At 40.1% G+C, this 16,564-nt stretch overlaps 1 protein-coding gene across 1 annotated transcript in view; it reads left to right on the forward strand.

Moving 5' to 3' along the window:
- Positions 1–16,564, forward strand: part of sox6 (SRY-box transcription factor 6) — a 137,568-nt gene that overhangs the window by 67,094 nt on the left and 53,910 nt on the right. Inside the window, exons 7-8 of the mRNA XM_034680096.1 lie at positions 10,184–10,356; positions 12,745–12,813. Of these exons, the coding sequence (XP_034535987.1) occupies positions 10,184–10,356; positions 12,745–12,813 (242 nt within the window). The remainder of the gene's footprint in view (positions 1–10,183; positions 10,357–12,744; positions 12,814–16,564) is intronic.

The raw sequence follows: 16,564 nt of genomic DNA on the forward strand, positions 1-16,564 counted from the left end.
CCAGTCAATTCCAGAGCTAACTGTTTGTTTTCATACCTGAGCTTAGCTGTCAATCTGCAGGAACGATGAGGAGGGAGATGAAATCTCCTGAACAAAACCACAGAGCAAGAAAGAGAGGCCGGCTGGAAGGGCTCCAAACCACAGAAAGTAGCAGATAATGGGAGGCAAGGTTGAGGGAGGAGTGGAAGAGTGAGACAGGGGGAAAAAAAGAAAAAGATTTTAGACATGGATACTTAAACTTGACATTTATAATTATATACCTCAAAGAGATTTTTCTGTCATAAACATGCAAAGCCCCCATTCACTACATGATTTAGGATGCTTGTGAGCACATACATTGTTGCTCTGTGCACATGTATCTATGTATGCATGCTCATACACACACATTGTGGCAAATGTAAATATAGCACACTGTGTCCAGTGGCAGATAAGGTTGCTCTGTGTTCCATGCTCGGGTCTTAGAGCCTCACATTCAACAGAGCTGTTTAAGTTTCCCTGCTGAGTGCCAGTCTCCCACCCCTTATCCCCCACTGGGAGGGGTTAAAAAAAAAAGCAAAATGCTTGAGCATTTACTCAAACTGAAGGAAAATATGTAGTTACTAAATTGGAACACAAGCTGTATTCATTCTCTTGGAATTTGCTGTAAAAAAATAAAAATAAGAAAAAAGCTTAGCATTGTATACTAGAAGTGGCAGCTGGGATTCTGAAGCAGAAAAATCTGAGCTCTTGCACTGTCACAATCAATTTGAGAATGGTGTCTACATGACAGTGGTCGGCCACGCACAGGCAGTCCTGTGGCAGGCAGATAAGTGGAAGCTGTTTAGGAGGCGAACACAGGGCAGGGCCAGGGCGGCAGCTGAGACTGATTTGATGCTGGCCCTACCTGGACTGGCTTTACGCCTGCACACACACACACAGAAAAGAGTCCACTGTGCGGACACAGGAGCCACATTGTCCGGCCTCCAATATGATCATTCACTTTAAAATGTTACTTTATTCTCTGTGGCTTTCATAACGTGTTGATGCGACTGGAGATATACATTTTCTAGCAGAAAAAAAAAAAAGTAGAAATACGCAGCTCAAGAATTGTGTATGGTCGACTTCAAAATTGCGAGCGTGTTTTTACAACATACTGTATATAAATATTATGAGGATCGTATTTACCCAAACATACAGAAACACTCACACAAACAGCACAAAACGGTATCTGTCCAGCTGCTCCAGTCAAAAATGCCTCAGTTAGCATTTTCTCCACAACACTTCAGTCAACTGTTTGCCCTGTGCACTCAGGTGAAATATGAGCCACAGTAAATCATTATTCCTCAGGCCACATTTGCCAGATGAATGTATGAGAGTGTTGGACTGTGTGTTTTTCTCCTCTAATGAATTGAGGAATTTAGCTTGTGGCAATGGAGGTATAAAGGGCTGTATTTGTGTGTGTGTGTGTGTGTGTGTGTGTGTGTGTGTGTGTGTGTGTGTGTGTGTGTGTGTGTGTGTGTGTGTGTGTGTGTGTGTGTGTGTGTGTGTGTGTGAGAGAGAGAGAGAGAGAGAGAGAGGCAGAATATAGAATATTACTATCTTTTGATTGACATTGAATGTTATTGCACTGGTCTGTTGTGGTCTTTACAAGTATTTACATTTTAAGATATATTTCACATTTCATTCAATAAAGTCTATTAATACTGATTTTATCTGAAAACAATGCAAAACATTCAGAGCTTAAAAATACGTATGTCATTTATAAAAGCATGGACTCCACCAAATCATTCTTTAACTCTTTACTGGCCAGTCACACTGTGTCATTGGAATGGATGCTAAGCTGCTACAGGGAGGACCTCTGTAACCTCAATGGATGTAAACAAGCACATGATCAAGAACAAGAATATAATGCACTTTGAATCCATGCAAGCAACTCTTGAATTCAGGGGCAATCTCCAAATTGCATGTAAATGAACAAGAAAGGTTGTGAAGAGTTCATTTGCAGAAAAGTTAACTCACTTTTGAAACATTCAAAAAAAAAAAAAAGAAAAAATGTTTTTCTAATACTAGCTTTTGGTATGATGAATCAACTAAGGTTGAGTGGCTTTGACTAAGTCAAAATTACTTCACTAATCAGAGATATCTTGAAAATGTAATTTTATTAGGAATCTATCTCAAAAAGAAATATGTTTTTTGAAAATTTATAAAAACAGAGTTATCCGTTTTTGCAAATGAACTCTTCGTTTATAGATTTAAAGTCCAATTTAGTTGAATAAAGTTTGAGTTCAGAGAAATGTTACATATTTAATTCTAATCAAGCATGACTTTAACTTTTGTTATTATTACCCCACGATCATAATTTTAGCCTTGCTATTTTTCCATATACTAAGGGTCCAGTGGCATTGCTTTGGAATAAGGCTGTCACAAATTCACAATATCAGATTTTCACCTCACAATCATCATGGCCAAATTAAAAACTCATCCTAATTATATAGTGATGTTAAAACACTAAAATACCTAAAAAAAAAAACCCCAAAGCTATCAGTCAAATAAATGACCTGAATCTTCGGCTCCAAGTCGCTTCTGCGACAATATCGAACAACCAACCAGGAGAAAAAACTTGACAATATTAACTTGGCTCTAATGATGAAAAAAATAACTTCAAGTAACACATCCTGTCCCAAGGTGAGCAAACTAATTCAAATACTGCTCTACTCTTTCTACCTTGATTTAATCTGCAGGATGGGTGAACAGGTTGATAGTGTTACTCACTTACAAGGTCACTGTTGTTCTGCATTTCCTGCAGACTGGTGTCCATAAACGCCCTGATTTTAAAAATAAAATCCAAAAGACTCTTTGGAATAACTTTATTTGGCTGCGGTAGAGTAGCTCACTTGGATCCTCCGACATGATTTGCGCTGCAGTCGTAGCCACACACTGTGATAAGGCTTGCTAGCTAGCTGTTACTAAGTCCTCTGCTTCTTCTTCTTGGTCCTCCCTCCGTTTTGTGGTGGGTGGCAACCATAATAAAGAAGCAGAACTGCCCCCTCTATGAACGAGTTATTACGCAGTTGCATTACTGTATGATTATTACAACACAATATCAATATTTCTGTTTTTCCAAATGACAGTTATCATCAATACCGGGATGTTGCTGTAGTCCTGCAGGGCTGCTGAACAAAAAAGATGCTGCCCAAAGAAATTCTGACAAAGAAAAATTATCTGATTGAAAACGTTCCATTCCTATCCCATTAATTGACTCTTCTCTAGGTTCTTTTCTTCAGTAGATGAAGGTGTTGCTACATATCAATTCATCATAATCACGAGATTAGTTTGGATAATTTGCTAAAAATGCTTTTACTTTCTGATCCTGTGGTCACAGAATTGTGTATTCAAAGAAATGAAAAGATGTTTCTTTTTGACAAAGAGTTGCATATAGCACGCTTTCATTTCACCCCATTAGTACTTCACATCAGTGTGATTGTTATTTAAGATGTTTCAGAGCCACAGCTCTCTTGTCTCTTTATAAGCCCACCAGCTTTGCTCTGTGTGGGCCATCAATTCTTCAATGAAAGCTCAAGGTGCTCTCCTAGTCACATAAATGCACTAAACCACTCAAACATTGTATTCGTAAAGTCATTTATGAGCTTTGATTTGATCTAATGAGAACAACCATCTTACAGCTTGAAAACAAAGCTGGTGTTCTCATGTACCTGGTGAATACTGTCCTGAGCTGTCTTTGTGTCCTGTTCAGCTATTTAACTTTCACACTGTCATTTGGATTGAACCAGGACTAAACACAGGCACTGTCGATAAAAGCTCTTATCCATCAAAGACAAAAGTCTGGAAGTCTTTGAAAGATCAGACCGAGAAATTCTCCTTTAATTCTCATCTGTAAAGGGAATAAATAAATGTTCAGTGAAAAGAATGAAATTACATCAAACTCCTAATTCACTTCCAAGGTTTTTCAACTTTAGACTTCATCACTGTCTTACAGGCTTAAAGAGCTTTGTATCAGCGAGACCTTGAAAACTGTGTCTGCTTTTACTTATTGTAAGGGCACAGGGGTCACACTCATCATCATAAAGGCCATGAGAGATGAATGAAAAGACCAGAGACAGTCTTTGTTTTTCCTCTAATGATCTTTGCTGTATACGGCCTTGCATACATACAGCATCCTCCATGGTGTTGCTGAGTATTGTACATTAAAAGAATCAAGCATTCAAGTACTGAAAGAAGTAAAGTTTCAGCGTTCTGGAAAGTTTTCTTGCCTTCAGTATAAATTTCAGGGTCTCTGGCATTCCCTGTGGAGCAGTGCATTCAGGTGGAGCATCTATCTTGGCTTTGATGAAGTACCCCGTCCAGTGTCATGGATAGACAGTGAAGTGCTGGAGCTTTTACATTAGCATAATTATACTAAGGAGTGAAGCTTCCTCTTTCATCAAAATATTAGTCTCCATCTGGGTGAACAGCAAAGCCACAAAAAATGAAGTGTCCTTTTTTTAATAACCTCTCCGTATGCCAATCAGCATACTTATAGCTAAAAAAAAAATCATCTGCTGATTGAAAATATTTTCATTCTGTTGAAGTGTCTTAAAATCACATCTGTCATCACTAAACTGGCACACTCTCACAGAGGTATCTCACAGACGTATAGATACAGGGCAGGAGTTTTATAACACAGACCACCGTACAAAGTTACTAAAAACGCTGACACAAAGCAATATGATACGATACGATACGATACAATACAATACAATACAATCTGATACGATACAATCTGATGTGAAACAATACGATACAATACTATACGTTACAATACAATAGGTTAAGTTACGATACGATACTAAACAATATATTACGATATCATAAGCTACAATAGGACAAGATGCAATATGAAGCAATAGGTTAGCCTACGATATGATACAATACAATACGATATAATAAAATACAATAGAACAAAATTCAATACGATTCGATTCGATATGATACGATACAATACGATACAACAGAACAAAATTCAATACAATACGATACAATACGATACCATACAATACGATACAATACGATACTATAGGATATGATACAATACTATACAATATGATACGATACCAAATGATACTATGTGTTATAATGCAATACGATTCGATTCATTATGCTACGATACGATAAGCTTCAATAGGACAAAATGCAATATGATACGATAGGTTAGCATACGATATGATATGATTCGATACGATTAGATATAATAAGATACAACGGAACAAAATTCAGGGGCTGCACGGTGGTGCAGTGGGTAGCGCTGTTGCCTCACAGCTAGAAGGTTCCTGGTTTGAATCCCCGGCCGGGCGGGTGCCTTTCTGTGTGGAGTTTGCATGTTCTCCCCGTGCATGCGTGGGTTCTCTCCGGGTACTCCGGCTTCCTCCCACAATCCAAAAACATGCTCAGGTTGATTGGTCACTCTAAACTGCCCCTAGGTGTGAGTGTGTGCGTGAATGGTTGTCTGTCTCTCTGTGTTAGCCCTGTGATAGGTTGGCGACCTGTCCAGGGTTTACCCTGCCTTCCGCCCGAAGCCAGCTGGGATAGGCTCCAGCCCCCCGTGACCCCTAACGGGATAAGCGGTCAAGATAATGGATGGATGGATGGATGGAACAAAATTCACTAGGATACGATAGGATACTATTTGATTCTATTCGATACGATATGATACAATACCATACAATACCATACGTTAGAATATGATACAATAGGATAATAGGTGATATGAAACAATACGATGTGATACGATATGCTATGATACGATATGATACAACGTGATAATTTGCAATACGATGTGATATGATATGATACGCTATAATACGACATGGCATGAAACAATAAGATATATCACAACATGACAAGATACGACACTATACACAATGATAGGATATGATAGATTTTATTGATCATCCATTGGGAGAAATTCACTTTTTGCAACATCTTAAAATTTCAAAGAAAAGAAAAATGTTATCATGTGATAGAATAAATACAACCAGCAATTTTTAGATTAAAATAACAACAACATCTATAATAACAATGATAACGATCTGACTTTTACAGACAAGATGAAGGGCAGCTTGTCAGTATGACCAAGCTTTTATATTCAGTCCATATAGGAAAGCTTAGGGACTTTGGAGTCAATGCTGCCAATAGATGACATGTGCTTGTGAGTCATTGCTCATGCTTGTTAATGGGGTTTTATTGGCAAGATTAACAGCTTTTATATCATGGCAGAGGCAGCAAGCCAGGTGAAACAGCTGTTGCTCATATTGTCTTGGTTGTAGGGCATGGAGACACGTTAACACCATATTACTGGAAACGCATATGGCCTTGTAGCAATGCTGAACAAGTGTATGTAGTAGTTACAGGCAAAAGGATCCCATAAAAAAAAAAAAATCTGGCTTGGTTTTCTGCCAATGCAGATCCTGAATGAGATTCATTTTCTGACCAAAGGATAAAAATGTTTCTGTTAAATTCAATATCACATAGGTGTATTTGGTAGAAGATTGACTTACATGTCCCGCTTTTGTTGAGGCAGTTTTTGATGTGTTTTTAAGAAAAGCAGAAAAATACTATTTTGAACACTAAAGAGGGCTACTCAATTGGTTCTTTGTGTTTTCCACAGAAAGATTGGACAAAGGGTCAGATGACCGCAGAGTTCACACGTGTGCGTTTACTCACAGGCATGTACCTTTTATCGATTGGAGCGGCACGCAACACACATCTGTAGACACTCATGTGCACATTCACACACACTTTAGCAGAGAGTAGTGAGAGAGCCTCAGCAGGCAAGGCATTCAAGCTATGTGTAGTGTGTGTGCGGACACAGCTTGGTACAATCGTAGCATTTAGACTAGTCTTAATTTACTTAGGATGGGCTTGCAGCATATGGAAGCATCCACAATAGCTGACTGATAGAGAGACAAAGAAATTCCAGTCTTCTGGTGCTAAAAAACTCAATTCAGATCTGGTCATAATGGCTCAGCTGTCGAAACCAAAGCAAGGGAAGAGAATAGGGTGCCTTGTGATTTTCCCCCTTTCACCCTCACCCTCCCTCGCTTTTCTTCTTTATTTGTGCCTGAATCTTTTATCTGTGTTATTCACTCGGGACTCTTCAAAGTAACAAGCCTCCTTCTTTTTCCCCGGTACTGGACTTGGAACCCAAATTAGAGACTGCTTGATTAGAGCAGAGAGGAGGGAGCCAAAAGAGAGGGAGATGTGGGTATTGGACAGAACAAATCGCACCCCTACAAAGTGCCTTTTATCCAAAGACCCCAAGGCTCAAATACCCCCATCCTTCCCCAAGCAACCATGGCTCTGCTTGTTTTCCTCTTATCATTTATTTAGTCACCCGTTGATGTTTTCTGCCCTACTTTGTGACGTTTAAAAGAGGGCAGGAATCTCAAAAGGTGAATGCTGAATGGGCTGGAGCTGAACAACACAGCTTTAGCATCTCCTCCTATGTGCCAATCTAACATCTCTGAAGTTAACACCAGAGCCTGAGAAAAAAAACTGAAAAGTGCCAGCTTGACCGTTCACTCCTGGGATCCTCTTTCTGTGTCAGGCGGGTATTGTCCTACCGAGCTTCAGTCGTCTAACAAGAGGATGTCACAACATGTTAGGTCTGGGACGACTGCTGGGGTTTATGTAGCGCCAAGGCATCTCTGGGCTGTCTGTCTGCCGTCGGAAGCGCAATGTGAGGAGACATGTTAACAGGCAGACCTCAGCCCCACCGCTGTTAAAAGCCATGCAATATGCAGCAAACGGCCTCCTTTGTCAGCAGGCTGGTCAGACACAGACCACGACTCCCCCCTCCTGCACCACCCAATAAAACTTTTATCTGCATTTTAAAACTGATCCATAATTTAAAGCAGGAAGAAAGTGATTTTTTTTTACACTGAGCACACAACAAAAAACATATGTGCATGATGCTCTACAAAGCTTCGTGCAGTCTCTAAGGCAAAATTTTATTTTATTTTTGTCACTGACATTTATTCTTAATATGAATATATTCAGAATGGGCATTTATTGTTGATATGAATATATTCAGAATGATTTTAACAAAAAAGTAAGAGTGGGAAAAAGATGAAATACAGCAGAGAGAACAGCTTTGATTGCAGGACAGAGGGCAGTTTGGGCTTCCCACAATTCAGCTCAGCATCAAAACAATGGATCCTCTGTTAGTATTCTTCTGGTGCCTGGATTGAGCTCTCCAAACTCAGAGTAGTCCATCAGATCATTCCCTGGACCCTGAGCACCAGTTTCCCTGCATATTCAAGAACCCGACTACAGAGAAAACCTGCTTTTTACTCCTGTTCATCATTTCAGTTTGGTGTTTTTACAGAGTAAACACTCCTCAACTTGTCAGTGATCTTCAGAGATGTGTAATTAGGCAGGCTGAGAGGGCATCACTGAGTCCAGATGTTGTTACCAATTCAAGGTCACCCATGCCAGCCCCGTGTCCCTCATCTTCATCTGGATGATGATTTTCCCTTTTCTATATTTCTGCATTTTTCTCATTCTTTATTACCTTCCTCGGTTCCTCCCTCCACAGTATTGATAGCAGTGATTTATTGTGACAACCGCTGATGTATGTTGCCGGTGACCTGTAAAAGGCAGCTCCTTCATGGACACAGCCAAAGGTTAATAAAATTGGTGCTGATTGTATCAATTTTACAGATAAGCCATTCACAACAAGTGTAGTCGGGTGAATAAGAAGTCAATTCAGGCCGTGGAAACTGCACGCAGGCCCAATGAATAGCTGCTTTTAGGTGCTTTTTTTTCGTTAGGAGGATAAATGGAGAATTGCAGCTCTCTTCCATTGCAGCAGGCAGCGGAGGCAGAGCGAGGCGAGCCGAGGTTCAGACAAGCCTGCCAGTAAATTGCCCTGAATGGGTTCTGGAGGTTGACAAGCCCTATTAAGACAAACGGCTTTCCTCATCGGAGAGATAAAATAAATCAGGTGTTTAGTCAAATTAAAATAGTTTGAGTGGAGAGGGCCCCTGGGAGCTCTCGGAGAAACTCAAGACAGATGTGGCCAGAGACGAGAGGAAGACACCCAGGAAAGAATTCAGCTCCTGCTGGCCTTAGGCCAGACTTCACTGTAAAGTTATCTGGATCTCTATGCTTTTATCCCTTTCTCTCTCTGCCCCCCCCCCCCCTCTCTCTCTCTCTCTCTCTCTGTCTCTTCTGTCGGTTTTGCCATCTCTTTCTCTTGTATGTTCTCTGGGATCAGCTTGTCACACAGGAGTGCAGCAGGAGGAGAGTGAGTTACTGTCTAGCCTCTCACTGGCAATTATGTTGGCGGTGTAAGTCAATGGTAGGATCACTTAGCATTGATTAGGCGGAGGGAGAGAGCAGTGCAGCCGAGCCGCTCTCTCTATCACACACACAGCGTGCACATGTGACTGCAGAGAGGAGGAAGCCCATTGGTCTGTTTGTGCTTTGTTTCTTCTAGTTTTGCATGAAGTAGCTGCACAGATAATAAAATAAGAAGTGATTCATGTTTATAGTTTAACACACATCTTCCTGTTTTAGAGCATATTCTTAACGGGAGTGTTTTCACATCTTTTGACAATTCTTTCAAAAGTGTTTCAGAACTTTCTCCTCCACTGCGTCTCTGGATCAGCCCTATAATGAGAAACTTGTCTAGTGTTGAGTCCAGCACAAACACTGACTCTCAACACTTCCTTTCTCTCCCCCCTCAGCAGTCTGACATAAGCTGCCATCTCAGTTTGACAGCTCCCCGCAGCTTTTTGTCTGTGTGCCGGGAACAATTCCTTCCCTTTCTTCCTGTAAGAGCTGTGAACAGCAGCTTCAGTCAAACAGACAACTCCAGGCTGTGTGTGACCTTAACACTTTCTAGTGAATTCACTGCAGTTGGTTGCTGCCTGTGTGGTTTTCTTTGTGGGATATATTGTGTACAGTACTATAGAGCAAAATGAAGATCAGTGTGTGCAGCACGGTCCCGTTCTATATTTATCCGTCCTGTGTACAATCACCGAGGCCTTTCTTACAGAAAGTATACACTCTGGTCATGAAGTCAAGGCCACTATGAAACCTTTCAGTCTCTTTTTCTTCCTTTTTCATTAAAACACATATCTTGCATTCTAAAACTTGTGCTCATCTCAATCACTTCCTTCTGTCTCTCTCCTCCTATCATCAGGTACTCCAGAGAGCCTGGCAGAAAAGGAGCACCAGCTCTCCACAATGATCTCCCAGCTGATCAGCCTGCGAGAACAGCTCCTCGCTGCCCACGACGAACAGAAGAAGCTGGCTGCATCACAGATGGAGAAACAGAGGCAGCAAATGGAGTTAGCTCGTCAGCAGCAGGAGCAGGTAACCGCTCACTGTTTTCATTTTCTCACAATCACAGTGTCTCTCTGGTTCAACCACAGGCATTACTGATTCTCTTCAAACTGATGTTCTAATTTACCTCTTAACAAGAACACCTTTGAGAATATTTATTAAACTGTATTTCTTATTCTAATAGGTACAACAGAGCATCACACCATTAGTGTCTGATTTTTAAACAACACTAACTGAAAAACAATCAATGAGGTTAATACAAGCTTGTAAAAACATGCAATCCCTCAAACTGATGGCTCTTTTTTAGATCCTCTTTCAACTCTCAATTTTCGGATGTGCTGCATTCCCAACGTAAATTCATGTTTTTAATTTTTGCCTTTTATTTAACATCAAAGTGCAAATAAAAACGTAATGCAGACATAAAGTTGGGTTTTTTGCAACACTTGAGAGTTTAAAACTTAAGATAATGTTGAAATGGAAGTATAAATGGCGTTGCATTCACAATTTGTATTCAACTAATTTACATATATTTATATATGTATACACACTACCAGTCAAAACTTTGGAAACACCCTCTCATTCAAGTGTTTGTATTTATTTTAATTATTTGAAACACTGAAGATTAATACAGAAGGCATCAAAACTATGAAAGAACATATATGGAATTGTTTAATTAACAAAAAAAGTGTTCAACAAACCAGAATATGTTTTATATTTTAGACTGTAAAGTAGCCCCCTTTTTCCTTCATGACAGCTTTGCACACTCTTGGTATTCTCTCAGTCTGATCAAGAGTTAGTTTTGGAATGACTTGCCTTCTTAATGTGGTTGAGACCATCAGTTGTGTTGTTCAGAGGTAGGGTTAGTACACATTGGATAGCCCTATTTGACTACTGTTGTAATCCATATTATGGCAAAACCATATCATTTCATAGTTTTGAGGTCTTCAAAACTATATTTGAAAATCCACACCCTGCAGCTCTGCTCTTTCGTGCACAAGTCAAGCTGACAAGACACAGCTGTATAACATTTCAAATGAATTTCTTTCTTCTTCCTTTCTTCCCTTCCTTAATGTCTCACTCAGAATTTACAACATCCATTCCCCTTCCTCCTATAATTTTGTTTACTTCTTTTATACATGCCGTCACCAGACTATTTCATATTAAATTTCATGCCTGAAATATGCCAATAAAAATGGTAGTCCTCTGTACAAAGTTGGAATAATATTAGATTTAAGAGATGTTATATTCTATATTACTTCAAATATTTCTGTCACGCTCTCTCGCTCACATTTATGCTGTGTGGTAGAAAAGTGTTATTATGACTTGTACTAACAAATGCCGGGGAGTGTGTGAATTAAACGTTATATTAAACATAGAAGTCCTCTATATCTTATAAATCGACTCCTATTAGAACAAGACTGGCATTAGATTTGCAGCCCGAATCAGGCCAATGAGCCATATTGTACAAATCAGCAAATTAGCAGAGGCCATGAAGTGTGTTAATGTCTGGGAAGAAATAAGGACACAAACTATCCACACAGGCGACACTTTTATTATCAGCAGCCAGCCTAATGGCCATGAGTCAATTATCAGGCAGGAGTTCACTCAGAGTTTTCTCAGCACACTCTCAGACCTTCATGTGCTAAATGAACAGATAGAGCGTATACCTTAGAGTGATGCATTTGGTCATAGTACACTAATAATACATTAACAGTATTGATTCCTTTTTCAATCAATGATGTTCATTTGCAAACTACACTCAACTCTGTATGCTTTGTAGACATTGCAGCATAAATGAGCAGTGATGTAAGCTGTTTTATTTTTTGGGTCTTATTTTAAAATGGAAGAACATTAATAAAATGGAAGAGAGGGATGGGGGGAGGGGCGAGAGAGAGAGAGAGCCCGCTGAGAGCTAGAATGTCATCGAGCCATCAAGATACAACACAGTAATTAACTGTTGACACTTGTGAGGAAGCCAGCACAAATTAATCTTGACACATTTGCAGACGACCGATATCTTACAGTGAACACTTTGTAATTATATTTAAAAATGAAAATTAAATGACACTTAAAACTAGGTTGTCATGCTCAATGAAGTGGGCATGTTAGGAAGGGGCACTGCTGGAATGAGAAGGATTGCGGCGGGCCGGCTTGTCACTCAGGGGCGGCAGGGACCTCTGTCACCCGCACGCTGCCTGCACCAGTTATCTCCATCATAACCACATTTGTCTGTCCTCTAAATTATTTATTCTCTTTCACCAACATTTCTTCACTGCGCAGTTCAGATCAATTTATTTCATGTTCGCTTAGGCAACTAAATTTAGTTTGTCAGATTGTGCAGCAAAGTAGCTCTTAACCCAAAATCTGTAAAAGAAGCATAATATTAATTTTCCTGCCTTTGCTTCTTTTCCCAACCAGATTGCAAGACAACAGCAGCAGCTCCTGCAGCAGCAGCACAAAATCAACCTCCTCCAGCAGCAGATCCAGGTCAGTCAAAGTGTTTCTGTTGGCCCTTTAACTCTGAGCAGCTTACACCTCTCACTTCGTCATCACTGATCATCACACACCTCTTCTTTTGTAGCGCATCTGTGCATGTGAGAACAACGTAATGACACAGATCAATAAAATTACACATTAAAGTAGATATCCTACTAACTTCTGTTAACCTTCCCTTCTTCTCTGGTTTCTACATTTCTTGTCTTTTTATCTTTAATTTTTTGTGTCACACTAACATTCATCTCTCTCATCAAATGTTAATTGCCTGTTGGTAATTGGGAGAGCTTTAAAATATGGAGGAGAATAATTAGCACATCTTAATGAACAAAAAAAAAAAGGGGGTGGGGGGTGGGTGTAACAACAGCTAATGAGTCCTGTTGATGGAGAAGAGCCTGGAGGTGGGGGACATGAAAGAGGCTGGTAAATGCCTCTGAAACCAGTCAGTCCCAGACGGGCAACGTGGCATGCTTTCACAACTCCAGAAACTTACGTTGTCATTAATGCAGCATGGCTGACAATGTGTATGTTTTTATCTTGTTGCTCCTCTTCCCCCTCTGGTATACTTTATTTATGGACTGCTCTACTTTTCAACATATGCACCTCACCACAGACAGCATCACTCTCATTAGAACATGTATGTTTTATGTTTGCATTCTTTAATATAGTTCTGTGTGCTGCGATGAAAGACCACCCAGGCAGAGTGTTCAGAGTGCTGGACATGGTCAGACAGTTCAGGGTAATCCAGGGTTTGTTACTGGCAGTGGTCAAGGCTGTGAGCCTGGCTGCCTGTGTGAAGCTAACATTATCCTGCTGGGTGTGCTCAGTGTCAGGCACATTCTTCTCCGTCCTCCTCCTTCACCTCCTCTGCTTGTTCTTCTTCCTGACAACTCCCCATCTTTACTCTCTATTTTACTTTTGCTCTACCTCTCCAAACATTCACTAACAACAACAAATTGTCCTTCAAGAGCTTTTGAGCATTCCTCTGAGGTTTTTTTTTATTTACTTCAGAGCATTTTTCTCCTTACGGGTATTATACACAGAAACCATTTGTTCTTTAATGGATAGCAGAACTTCTGTTTTCTCCCAGACGCAAACACAACAACCATATTTAACACCTTTATCAAGAGCTCTTTATCAGAAAAACTCTGTACCATCAAGATGTTCTTGGACAGCCAACATACTTCAGTCGTGGACAGTCTATTGGTAAAATACCTCCATATTACAGTCTTCTAAAGTGAGGCGCGGAGCATGACATCCTATCTAGAAAACACTCTCAAATGAAGTACCTTATACACCACTAAGGGGCTAGTTATACTCATATCATGAAGGGCTCTTTACTGATGCTCATTGAGCATAAGGGCACAGCCCTAATACATCTCACTTTTCGAGACTCTTACTTTCATCACAAAGTTAAAGGCAAACGATACCTGAAAATTCCCCTTGATGCATAGTTTGGAGAGAGGGTGGGGGGGGGGGGGGTCGAGGCTGTATGGGAATGTACTTCTAAATATCCATTTCAAACACTTGAACAGAGAAACGTAAGTATATGATAAGTAAAGTCGTCTCTTGCAGTGCCTGGTTAGCTTATTCTCTCTTGACCACAGATCCTCCATGATAAAAAAGATGCATCCACAATTAAACAAAACAGACTTGTGTTCAGATCATCTGTCCCACTGCCCGTCTAAAGCATCATCAGTACTTATCAAGGGCTTCTCACTAATTATTTATCCAACATTTAGACCTTTGAGGCGGAATCACTTTTTCTCTCTCGTGCTTACTTACTCCAAAAAGAAATCCAGTTTGGTGACGGTCGCTCCTCTAGAGTTGGAGTACCAAAAAGAGCAGATAAATAAGAGTCAGGGCAAAGTTAGCGAAGCATTTTTTGCCACTCTGTTTTCATTACTGCTGCCTCTTAAAAAGAGCCCGGCCATCTTAATATATAACAGCTTTGACTTAATTAGTTCTGTAAACAAGCTCCCAGCCTGTATGTCACAGACTCGTAGCAAAGTGGTGAGCAGTGTTGGGGGATCGAGTTTCTCTGCTATTAGCATGGAGAGCACTAAACTTTACAGGAGACCCTACCGGCCATCAAAGTCCTTCTGTTTTGGCTTCAGGGAGAAAAAGCTCCTCACCGAGGTCTTGTATTGATGATGCATCCGATCACATCAATAGACATTGTAAACTGTCCAAACAATAAAACCATGGGTACTGCAACTGGAGACTGCTGTTGGCACGCTATGTGTGGGAAGTGGATGAAGTGGATGAAGGGCATAAGTCAGGAGTGTGGGGTTTGAAGAAAGCTATAAAGCAGTTTAATCAAGTTTTTCCTTTTGAATAGCCATCTCGCCTTTTATCCTTTCTCATCACTCCAACAAGAGAGGGAAAGAGATTTAGTCTTTGTCCTTCAGGATTACAATGTCACTTGTTTTAAGATAGCAGATGTTTTGATTGCAGTGTTAGGGGCTTATCAAAAGTTTAAGCTCAAGGCTTTGTGTGTTTTTCCCTCAGCTTGTTTGTATTCCATCAGTCGTTGGTCGTTGAAATCAGTTGGCACTAACTCAATCCCGGGATGAGATTAACTCTTGAGTTAATTTAGACAAAAATTTGAAACACTACAAAGATGCATGTGACAATTACTTGTTTGCATTATCAGAGAGCCGAGTTACTTCTCTCTTTCTCATTCTCTGGATTTCTGGTTTGAGTGGGGGATTATGGAAAAAATAAATTAAAGAACAGGGCTCTGTTTCTCCTGTTCAAGCTCAGCATCACTAAAGCACAAGAGTATTATTAGAGTGCAAAGCGCCTCATGTTGGTAATCAGACATTTAACTTGGTTTGCCGGCATTTCCTTTCAAATGTTCTTTCTCATAATCAAACGCTTTACCAAGAACTGAGCAGCAGAATAACGTACCAAAATGAGTCCTGATGACAAACACAATGAACCTCAAGTGAAAAGTCCTCTCCAAGTCCATACCACAGACACAAGCACATCAAAACGACCGAGTCTGTCATTCCTCAAGGATTAGTTTACGATACCAACACTGATTTTATTCTCATACACATGCACTGAGGCGATGGTGTACAGTACACAGGCACACAGGGACCCACGCATTGATACACACATCAAGAGAATAAATATTGGTGGAAAGGTCAGGGTGAACTTTACCTTCACAAACAGGGTCCACAAGATGAATCAGAGGGACACTTTTAATCTAAAACATTTCATTTAAATATTGTGTCCATTAAAAATGTGAAAAATTGGCACTGGAATTTGAAAAAGCCGCAAAAAAGTTCACAGGCGGAGATAAATCATTGTGCATGTATTTCCTCTGCCATTTCCAAAATTTCTGATGTATGCAAGAGTCACTTAGGAGGCTCAGTTTCACAGCATCCTAACATATTCATTTAAATTGTGCCAACACTGTCATGTGCAGCCAGCTGTGGAATTGAAGTGCAAACTATGGTAGATTTTTAAGATCCTAAATCTGAGAGATGAATTCATTTCTATGAAGGTCACTGTCTACATTGTGTATTCACAGCTCTTTTTCAAACCTTAAATGATCTGTACATCAATCACATCTGACTCCTCTTTATCTTTCTTGACCTGATGTTCTTTCAACATAACATTTTTAACCTCGTATTATCTAAGGCCCTGCATCAAGCCTTTAACCTTGTGTCCACAAAGATACGGCTACACACGCACAGAATGTGTGCATCTGTCCCTCTTTAAAGGAAAGAAAAGA

The sequence above is a fragment of the Notolabrus celidotus genome, chromosome 3, assembly GCF_009762535.1.
Source record: "Notolabrus celidotus isolate fNotCel1 chromosome 3, fNotCel1.pri, whole genome shotgun sequence".
NCBI classification, from domain to species: domain Eukaryota; kingdom Metazoa; phylum Chordata; class Actinopteri; order Labriformes; family Labridae; genus Notolabrus; species Notolabrus celidotus.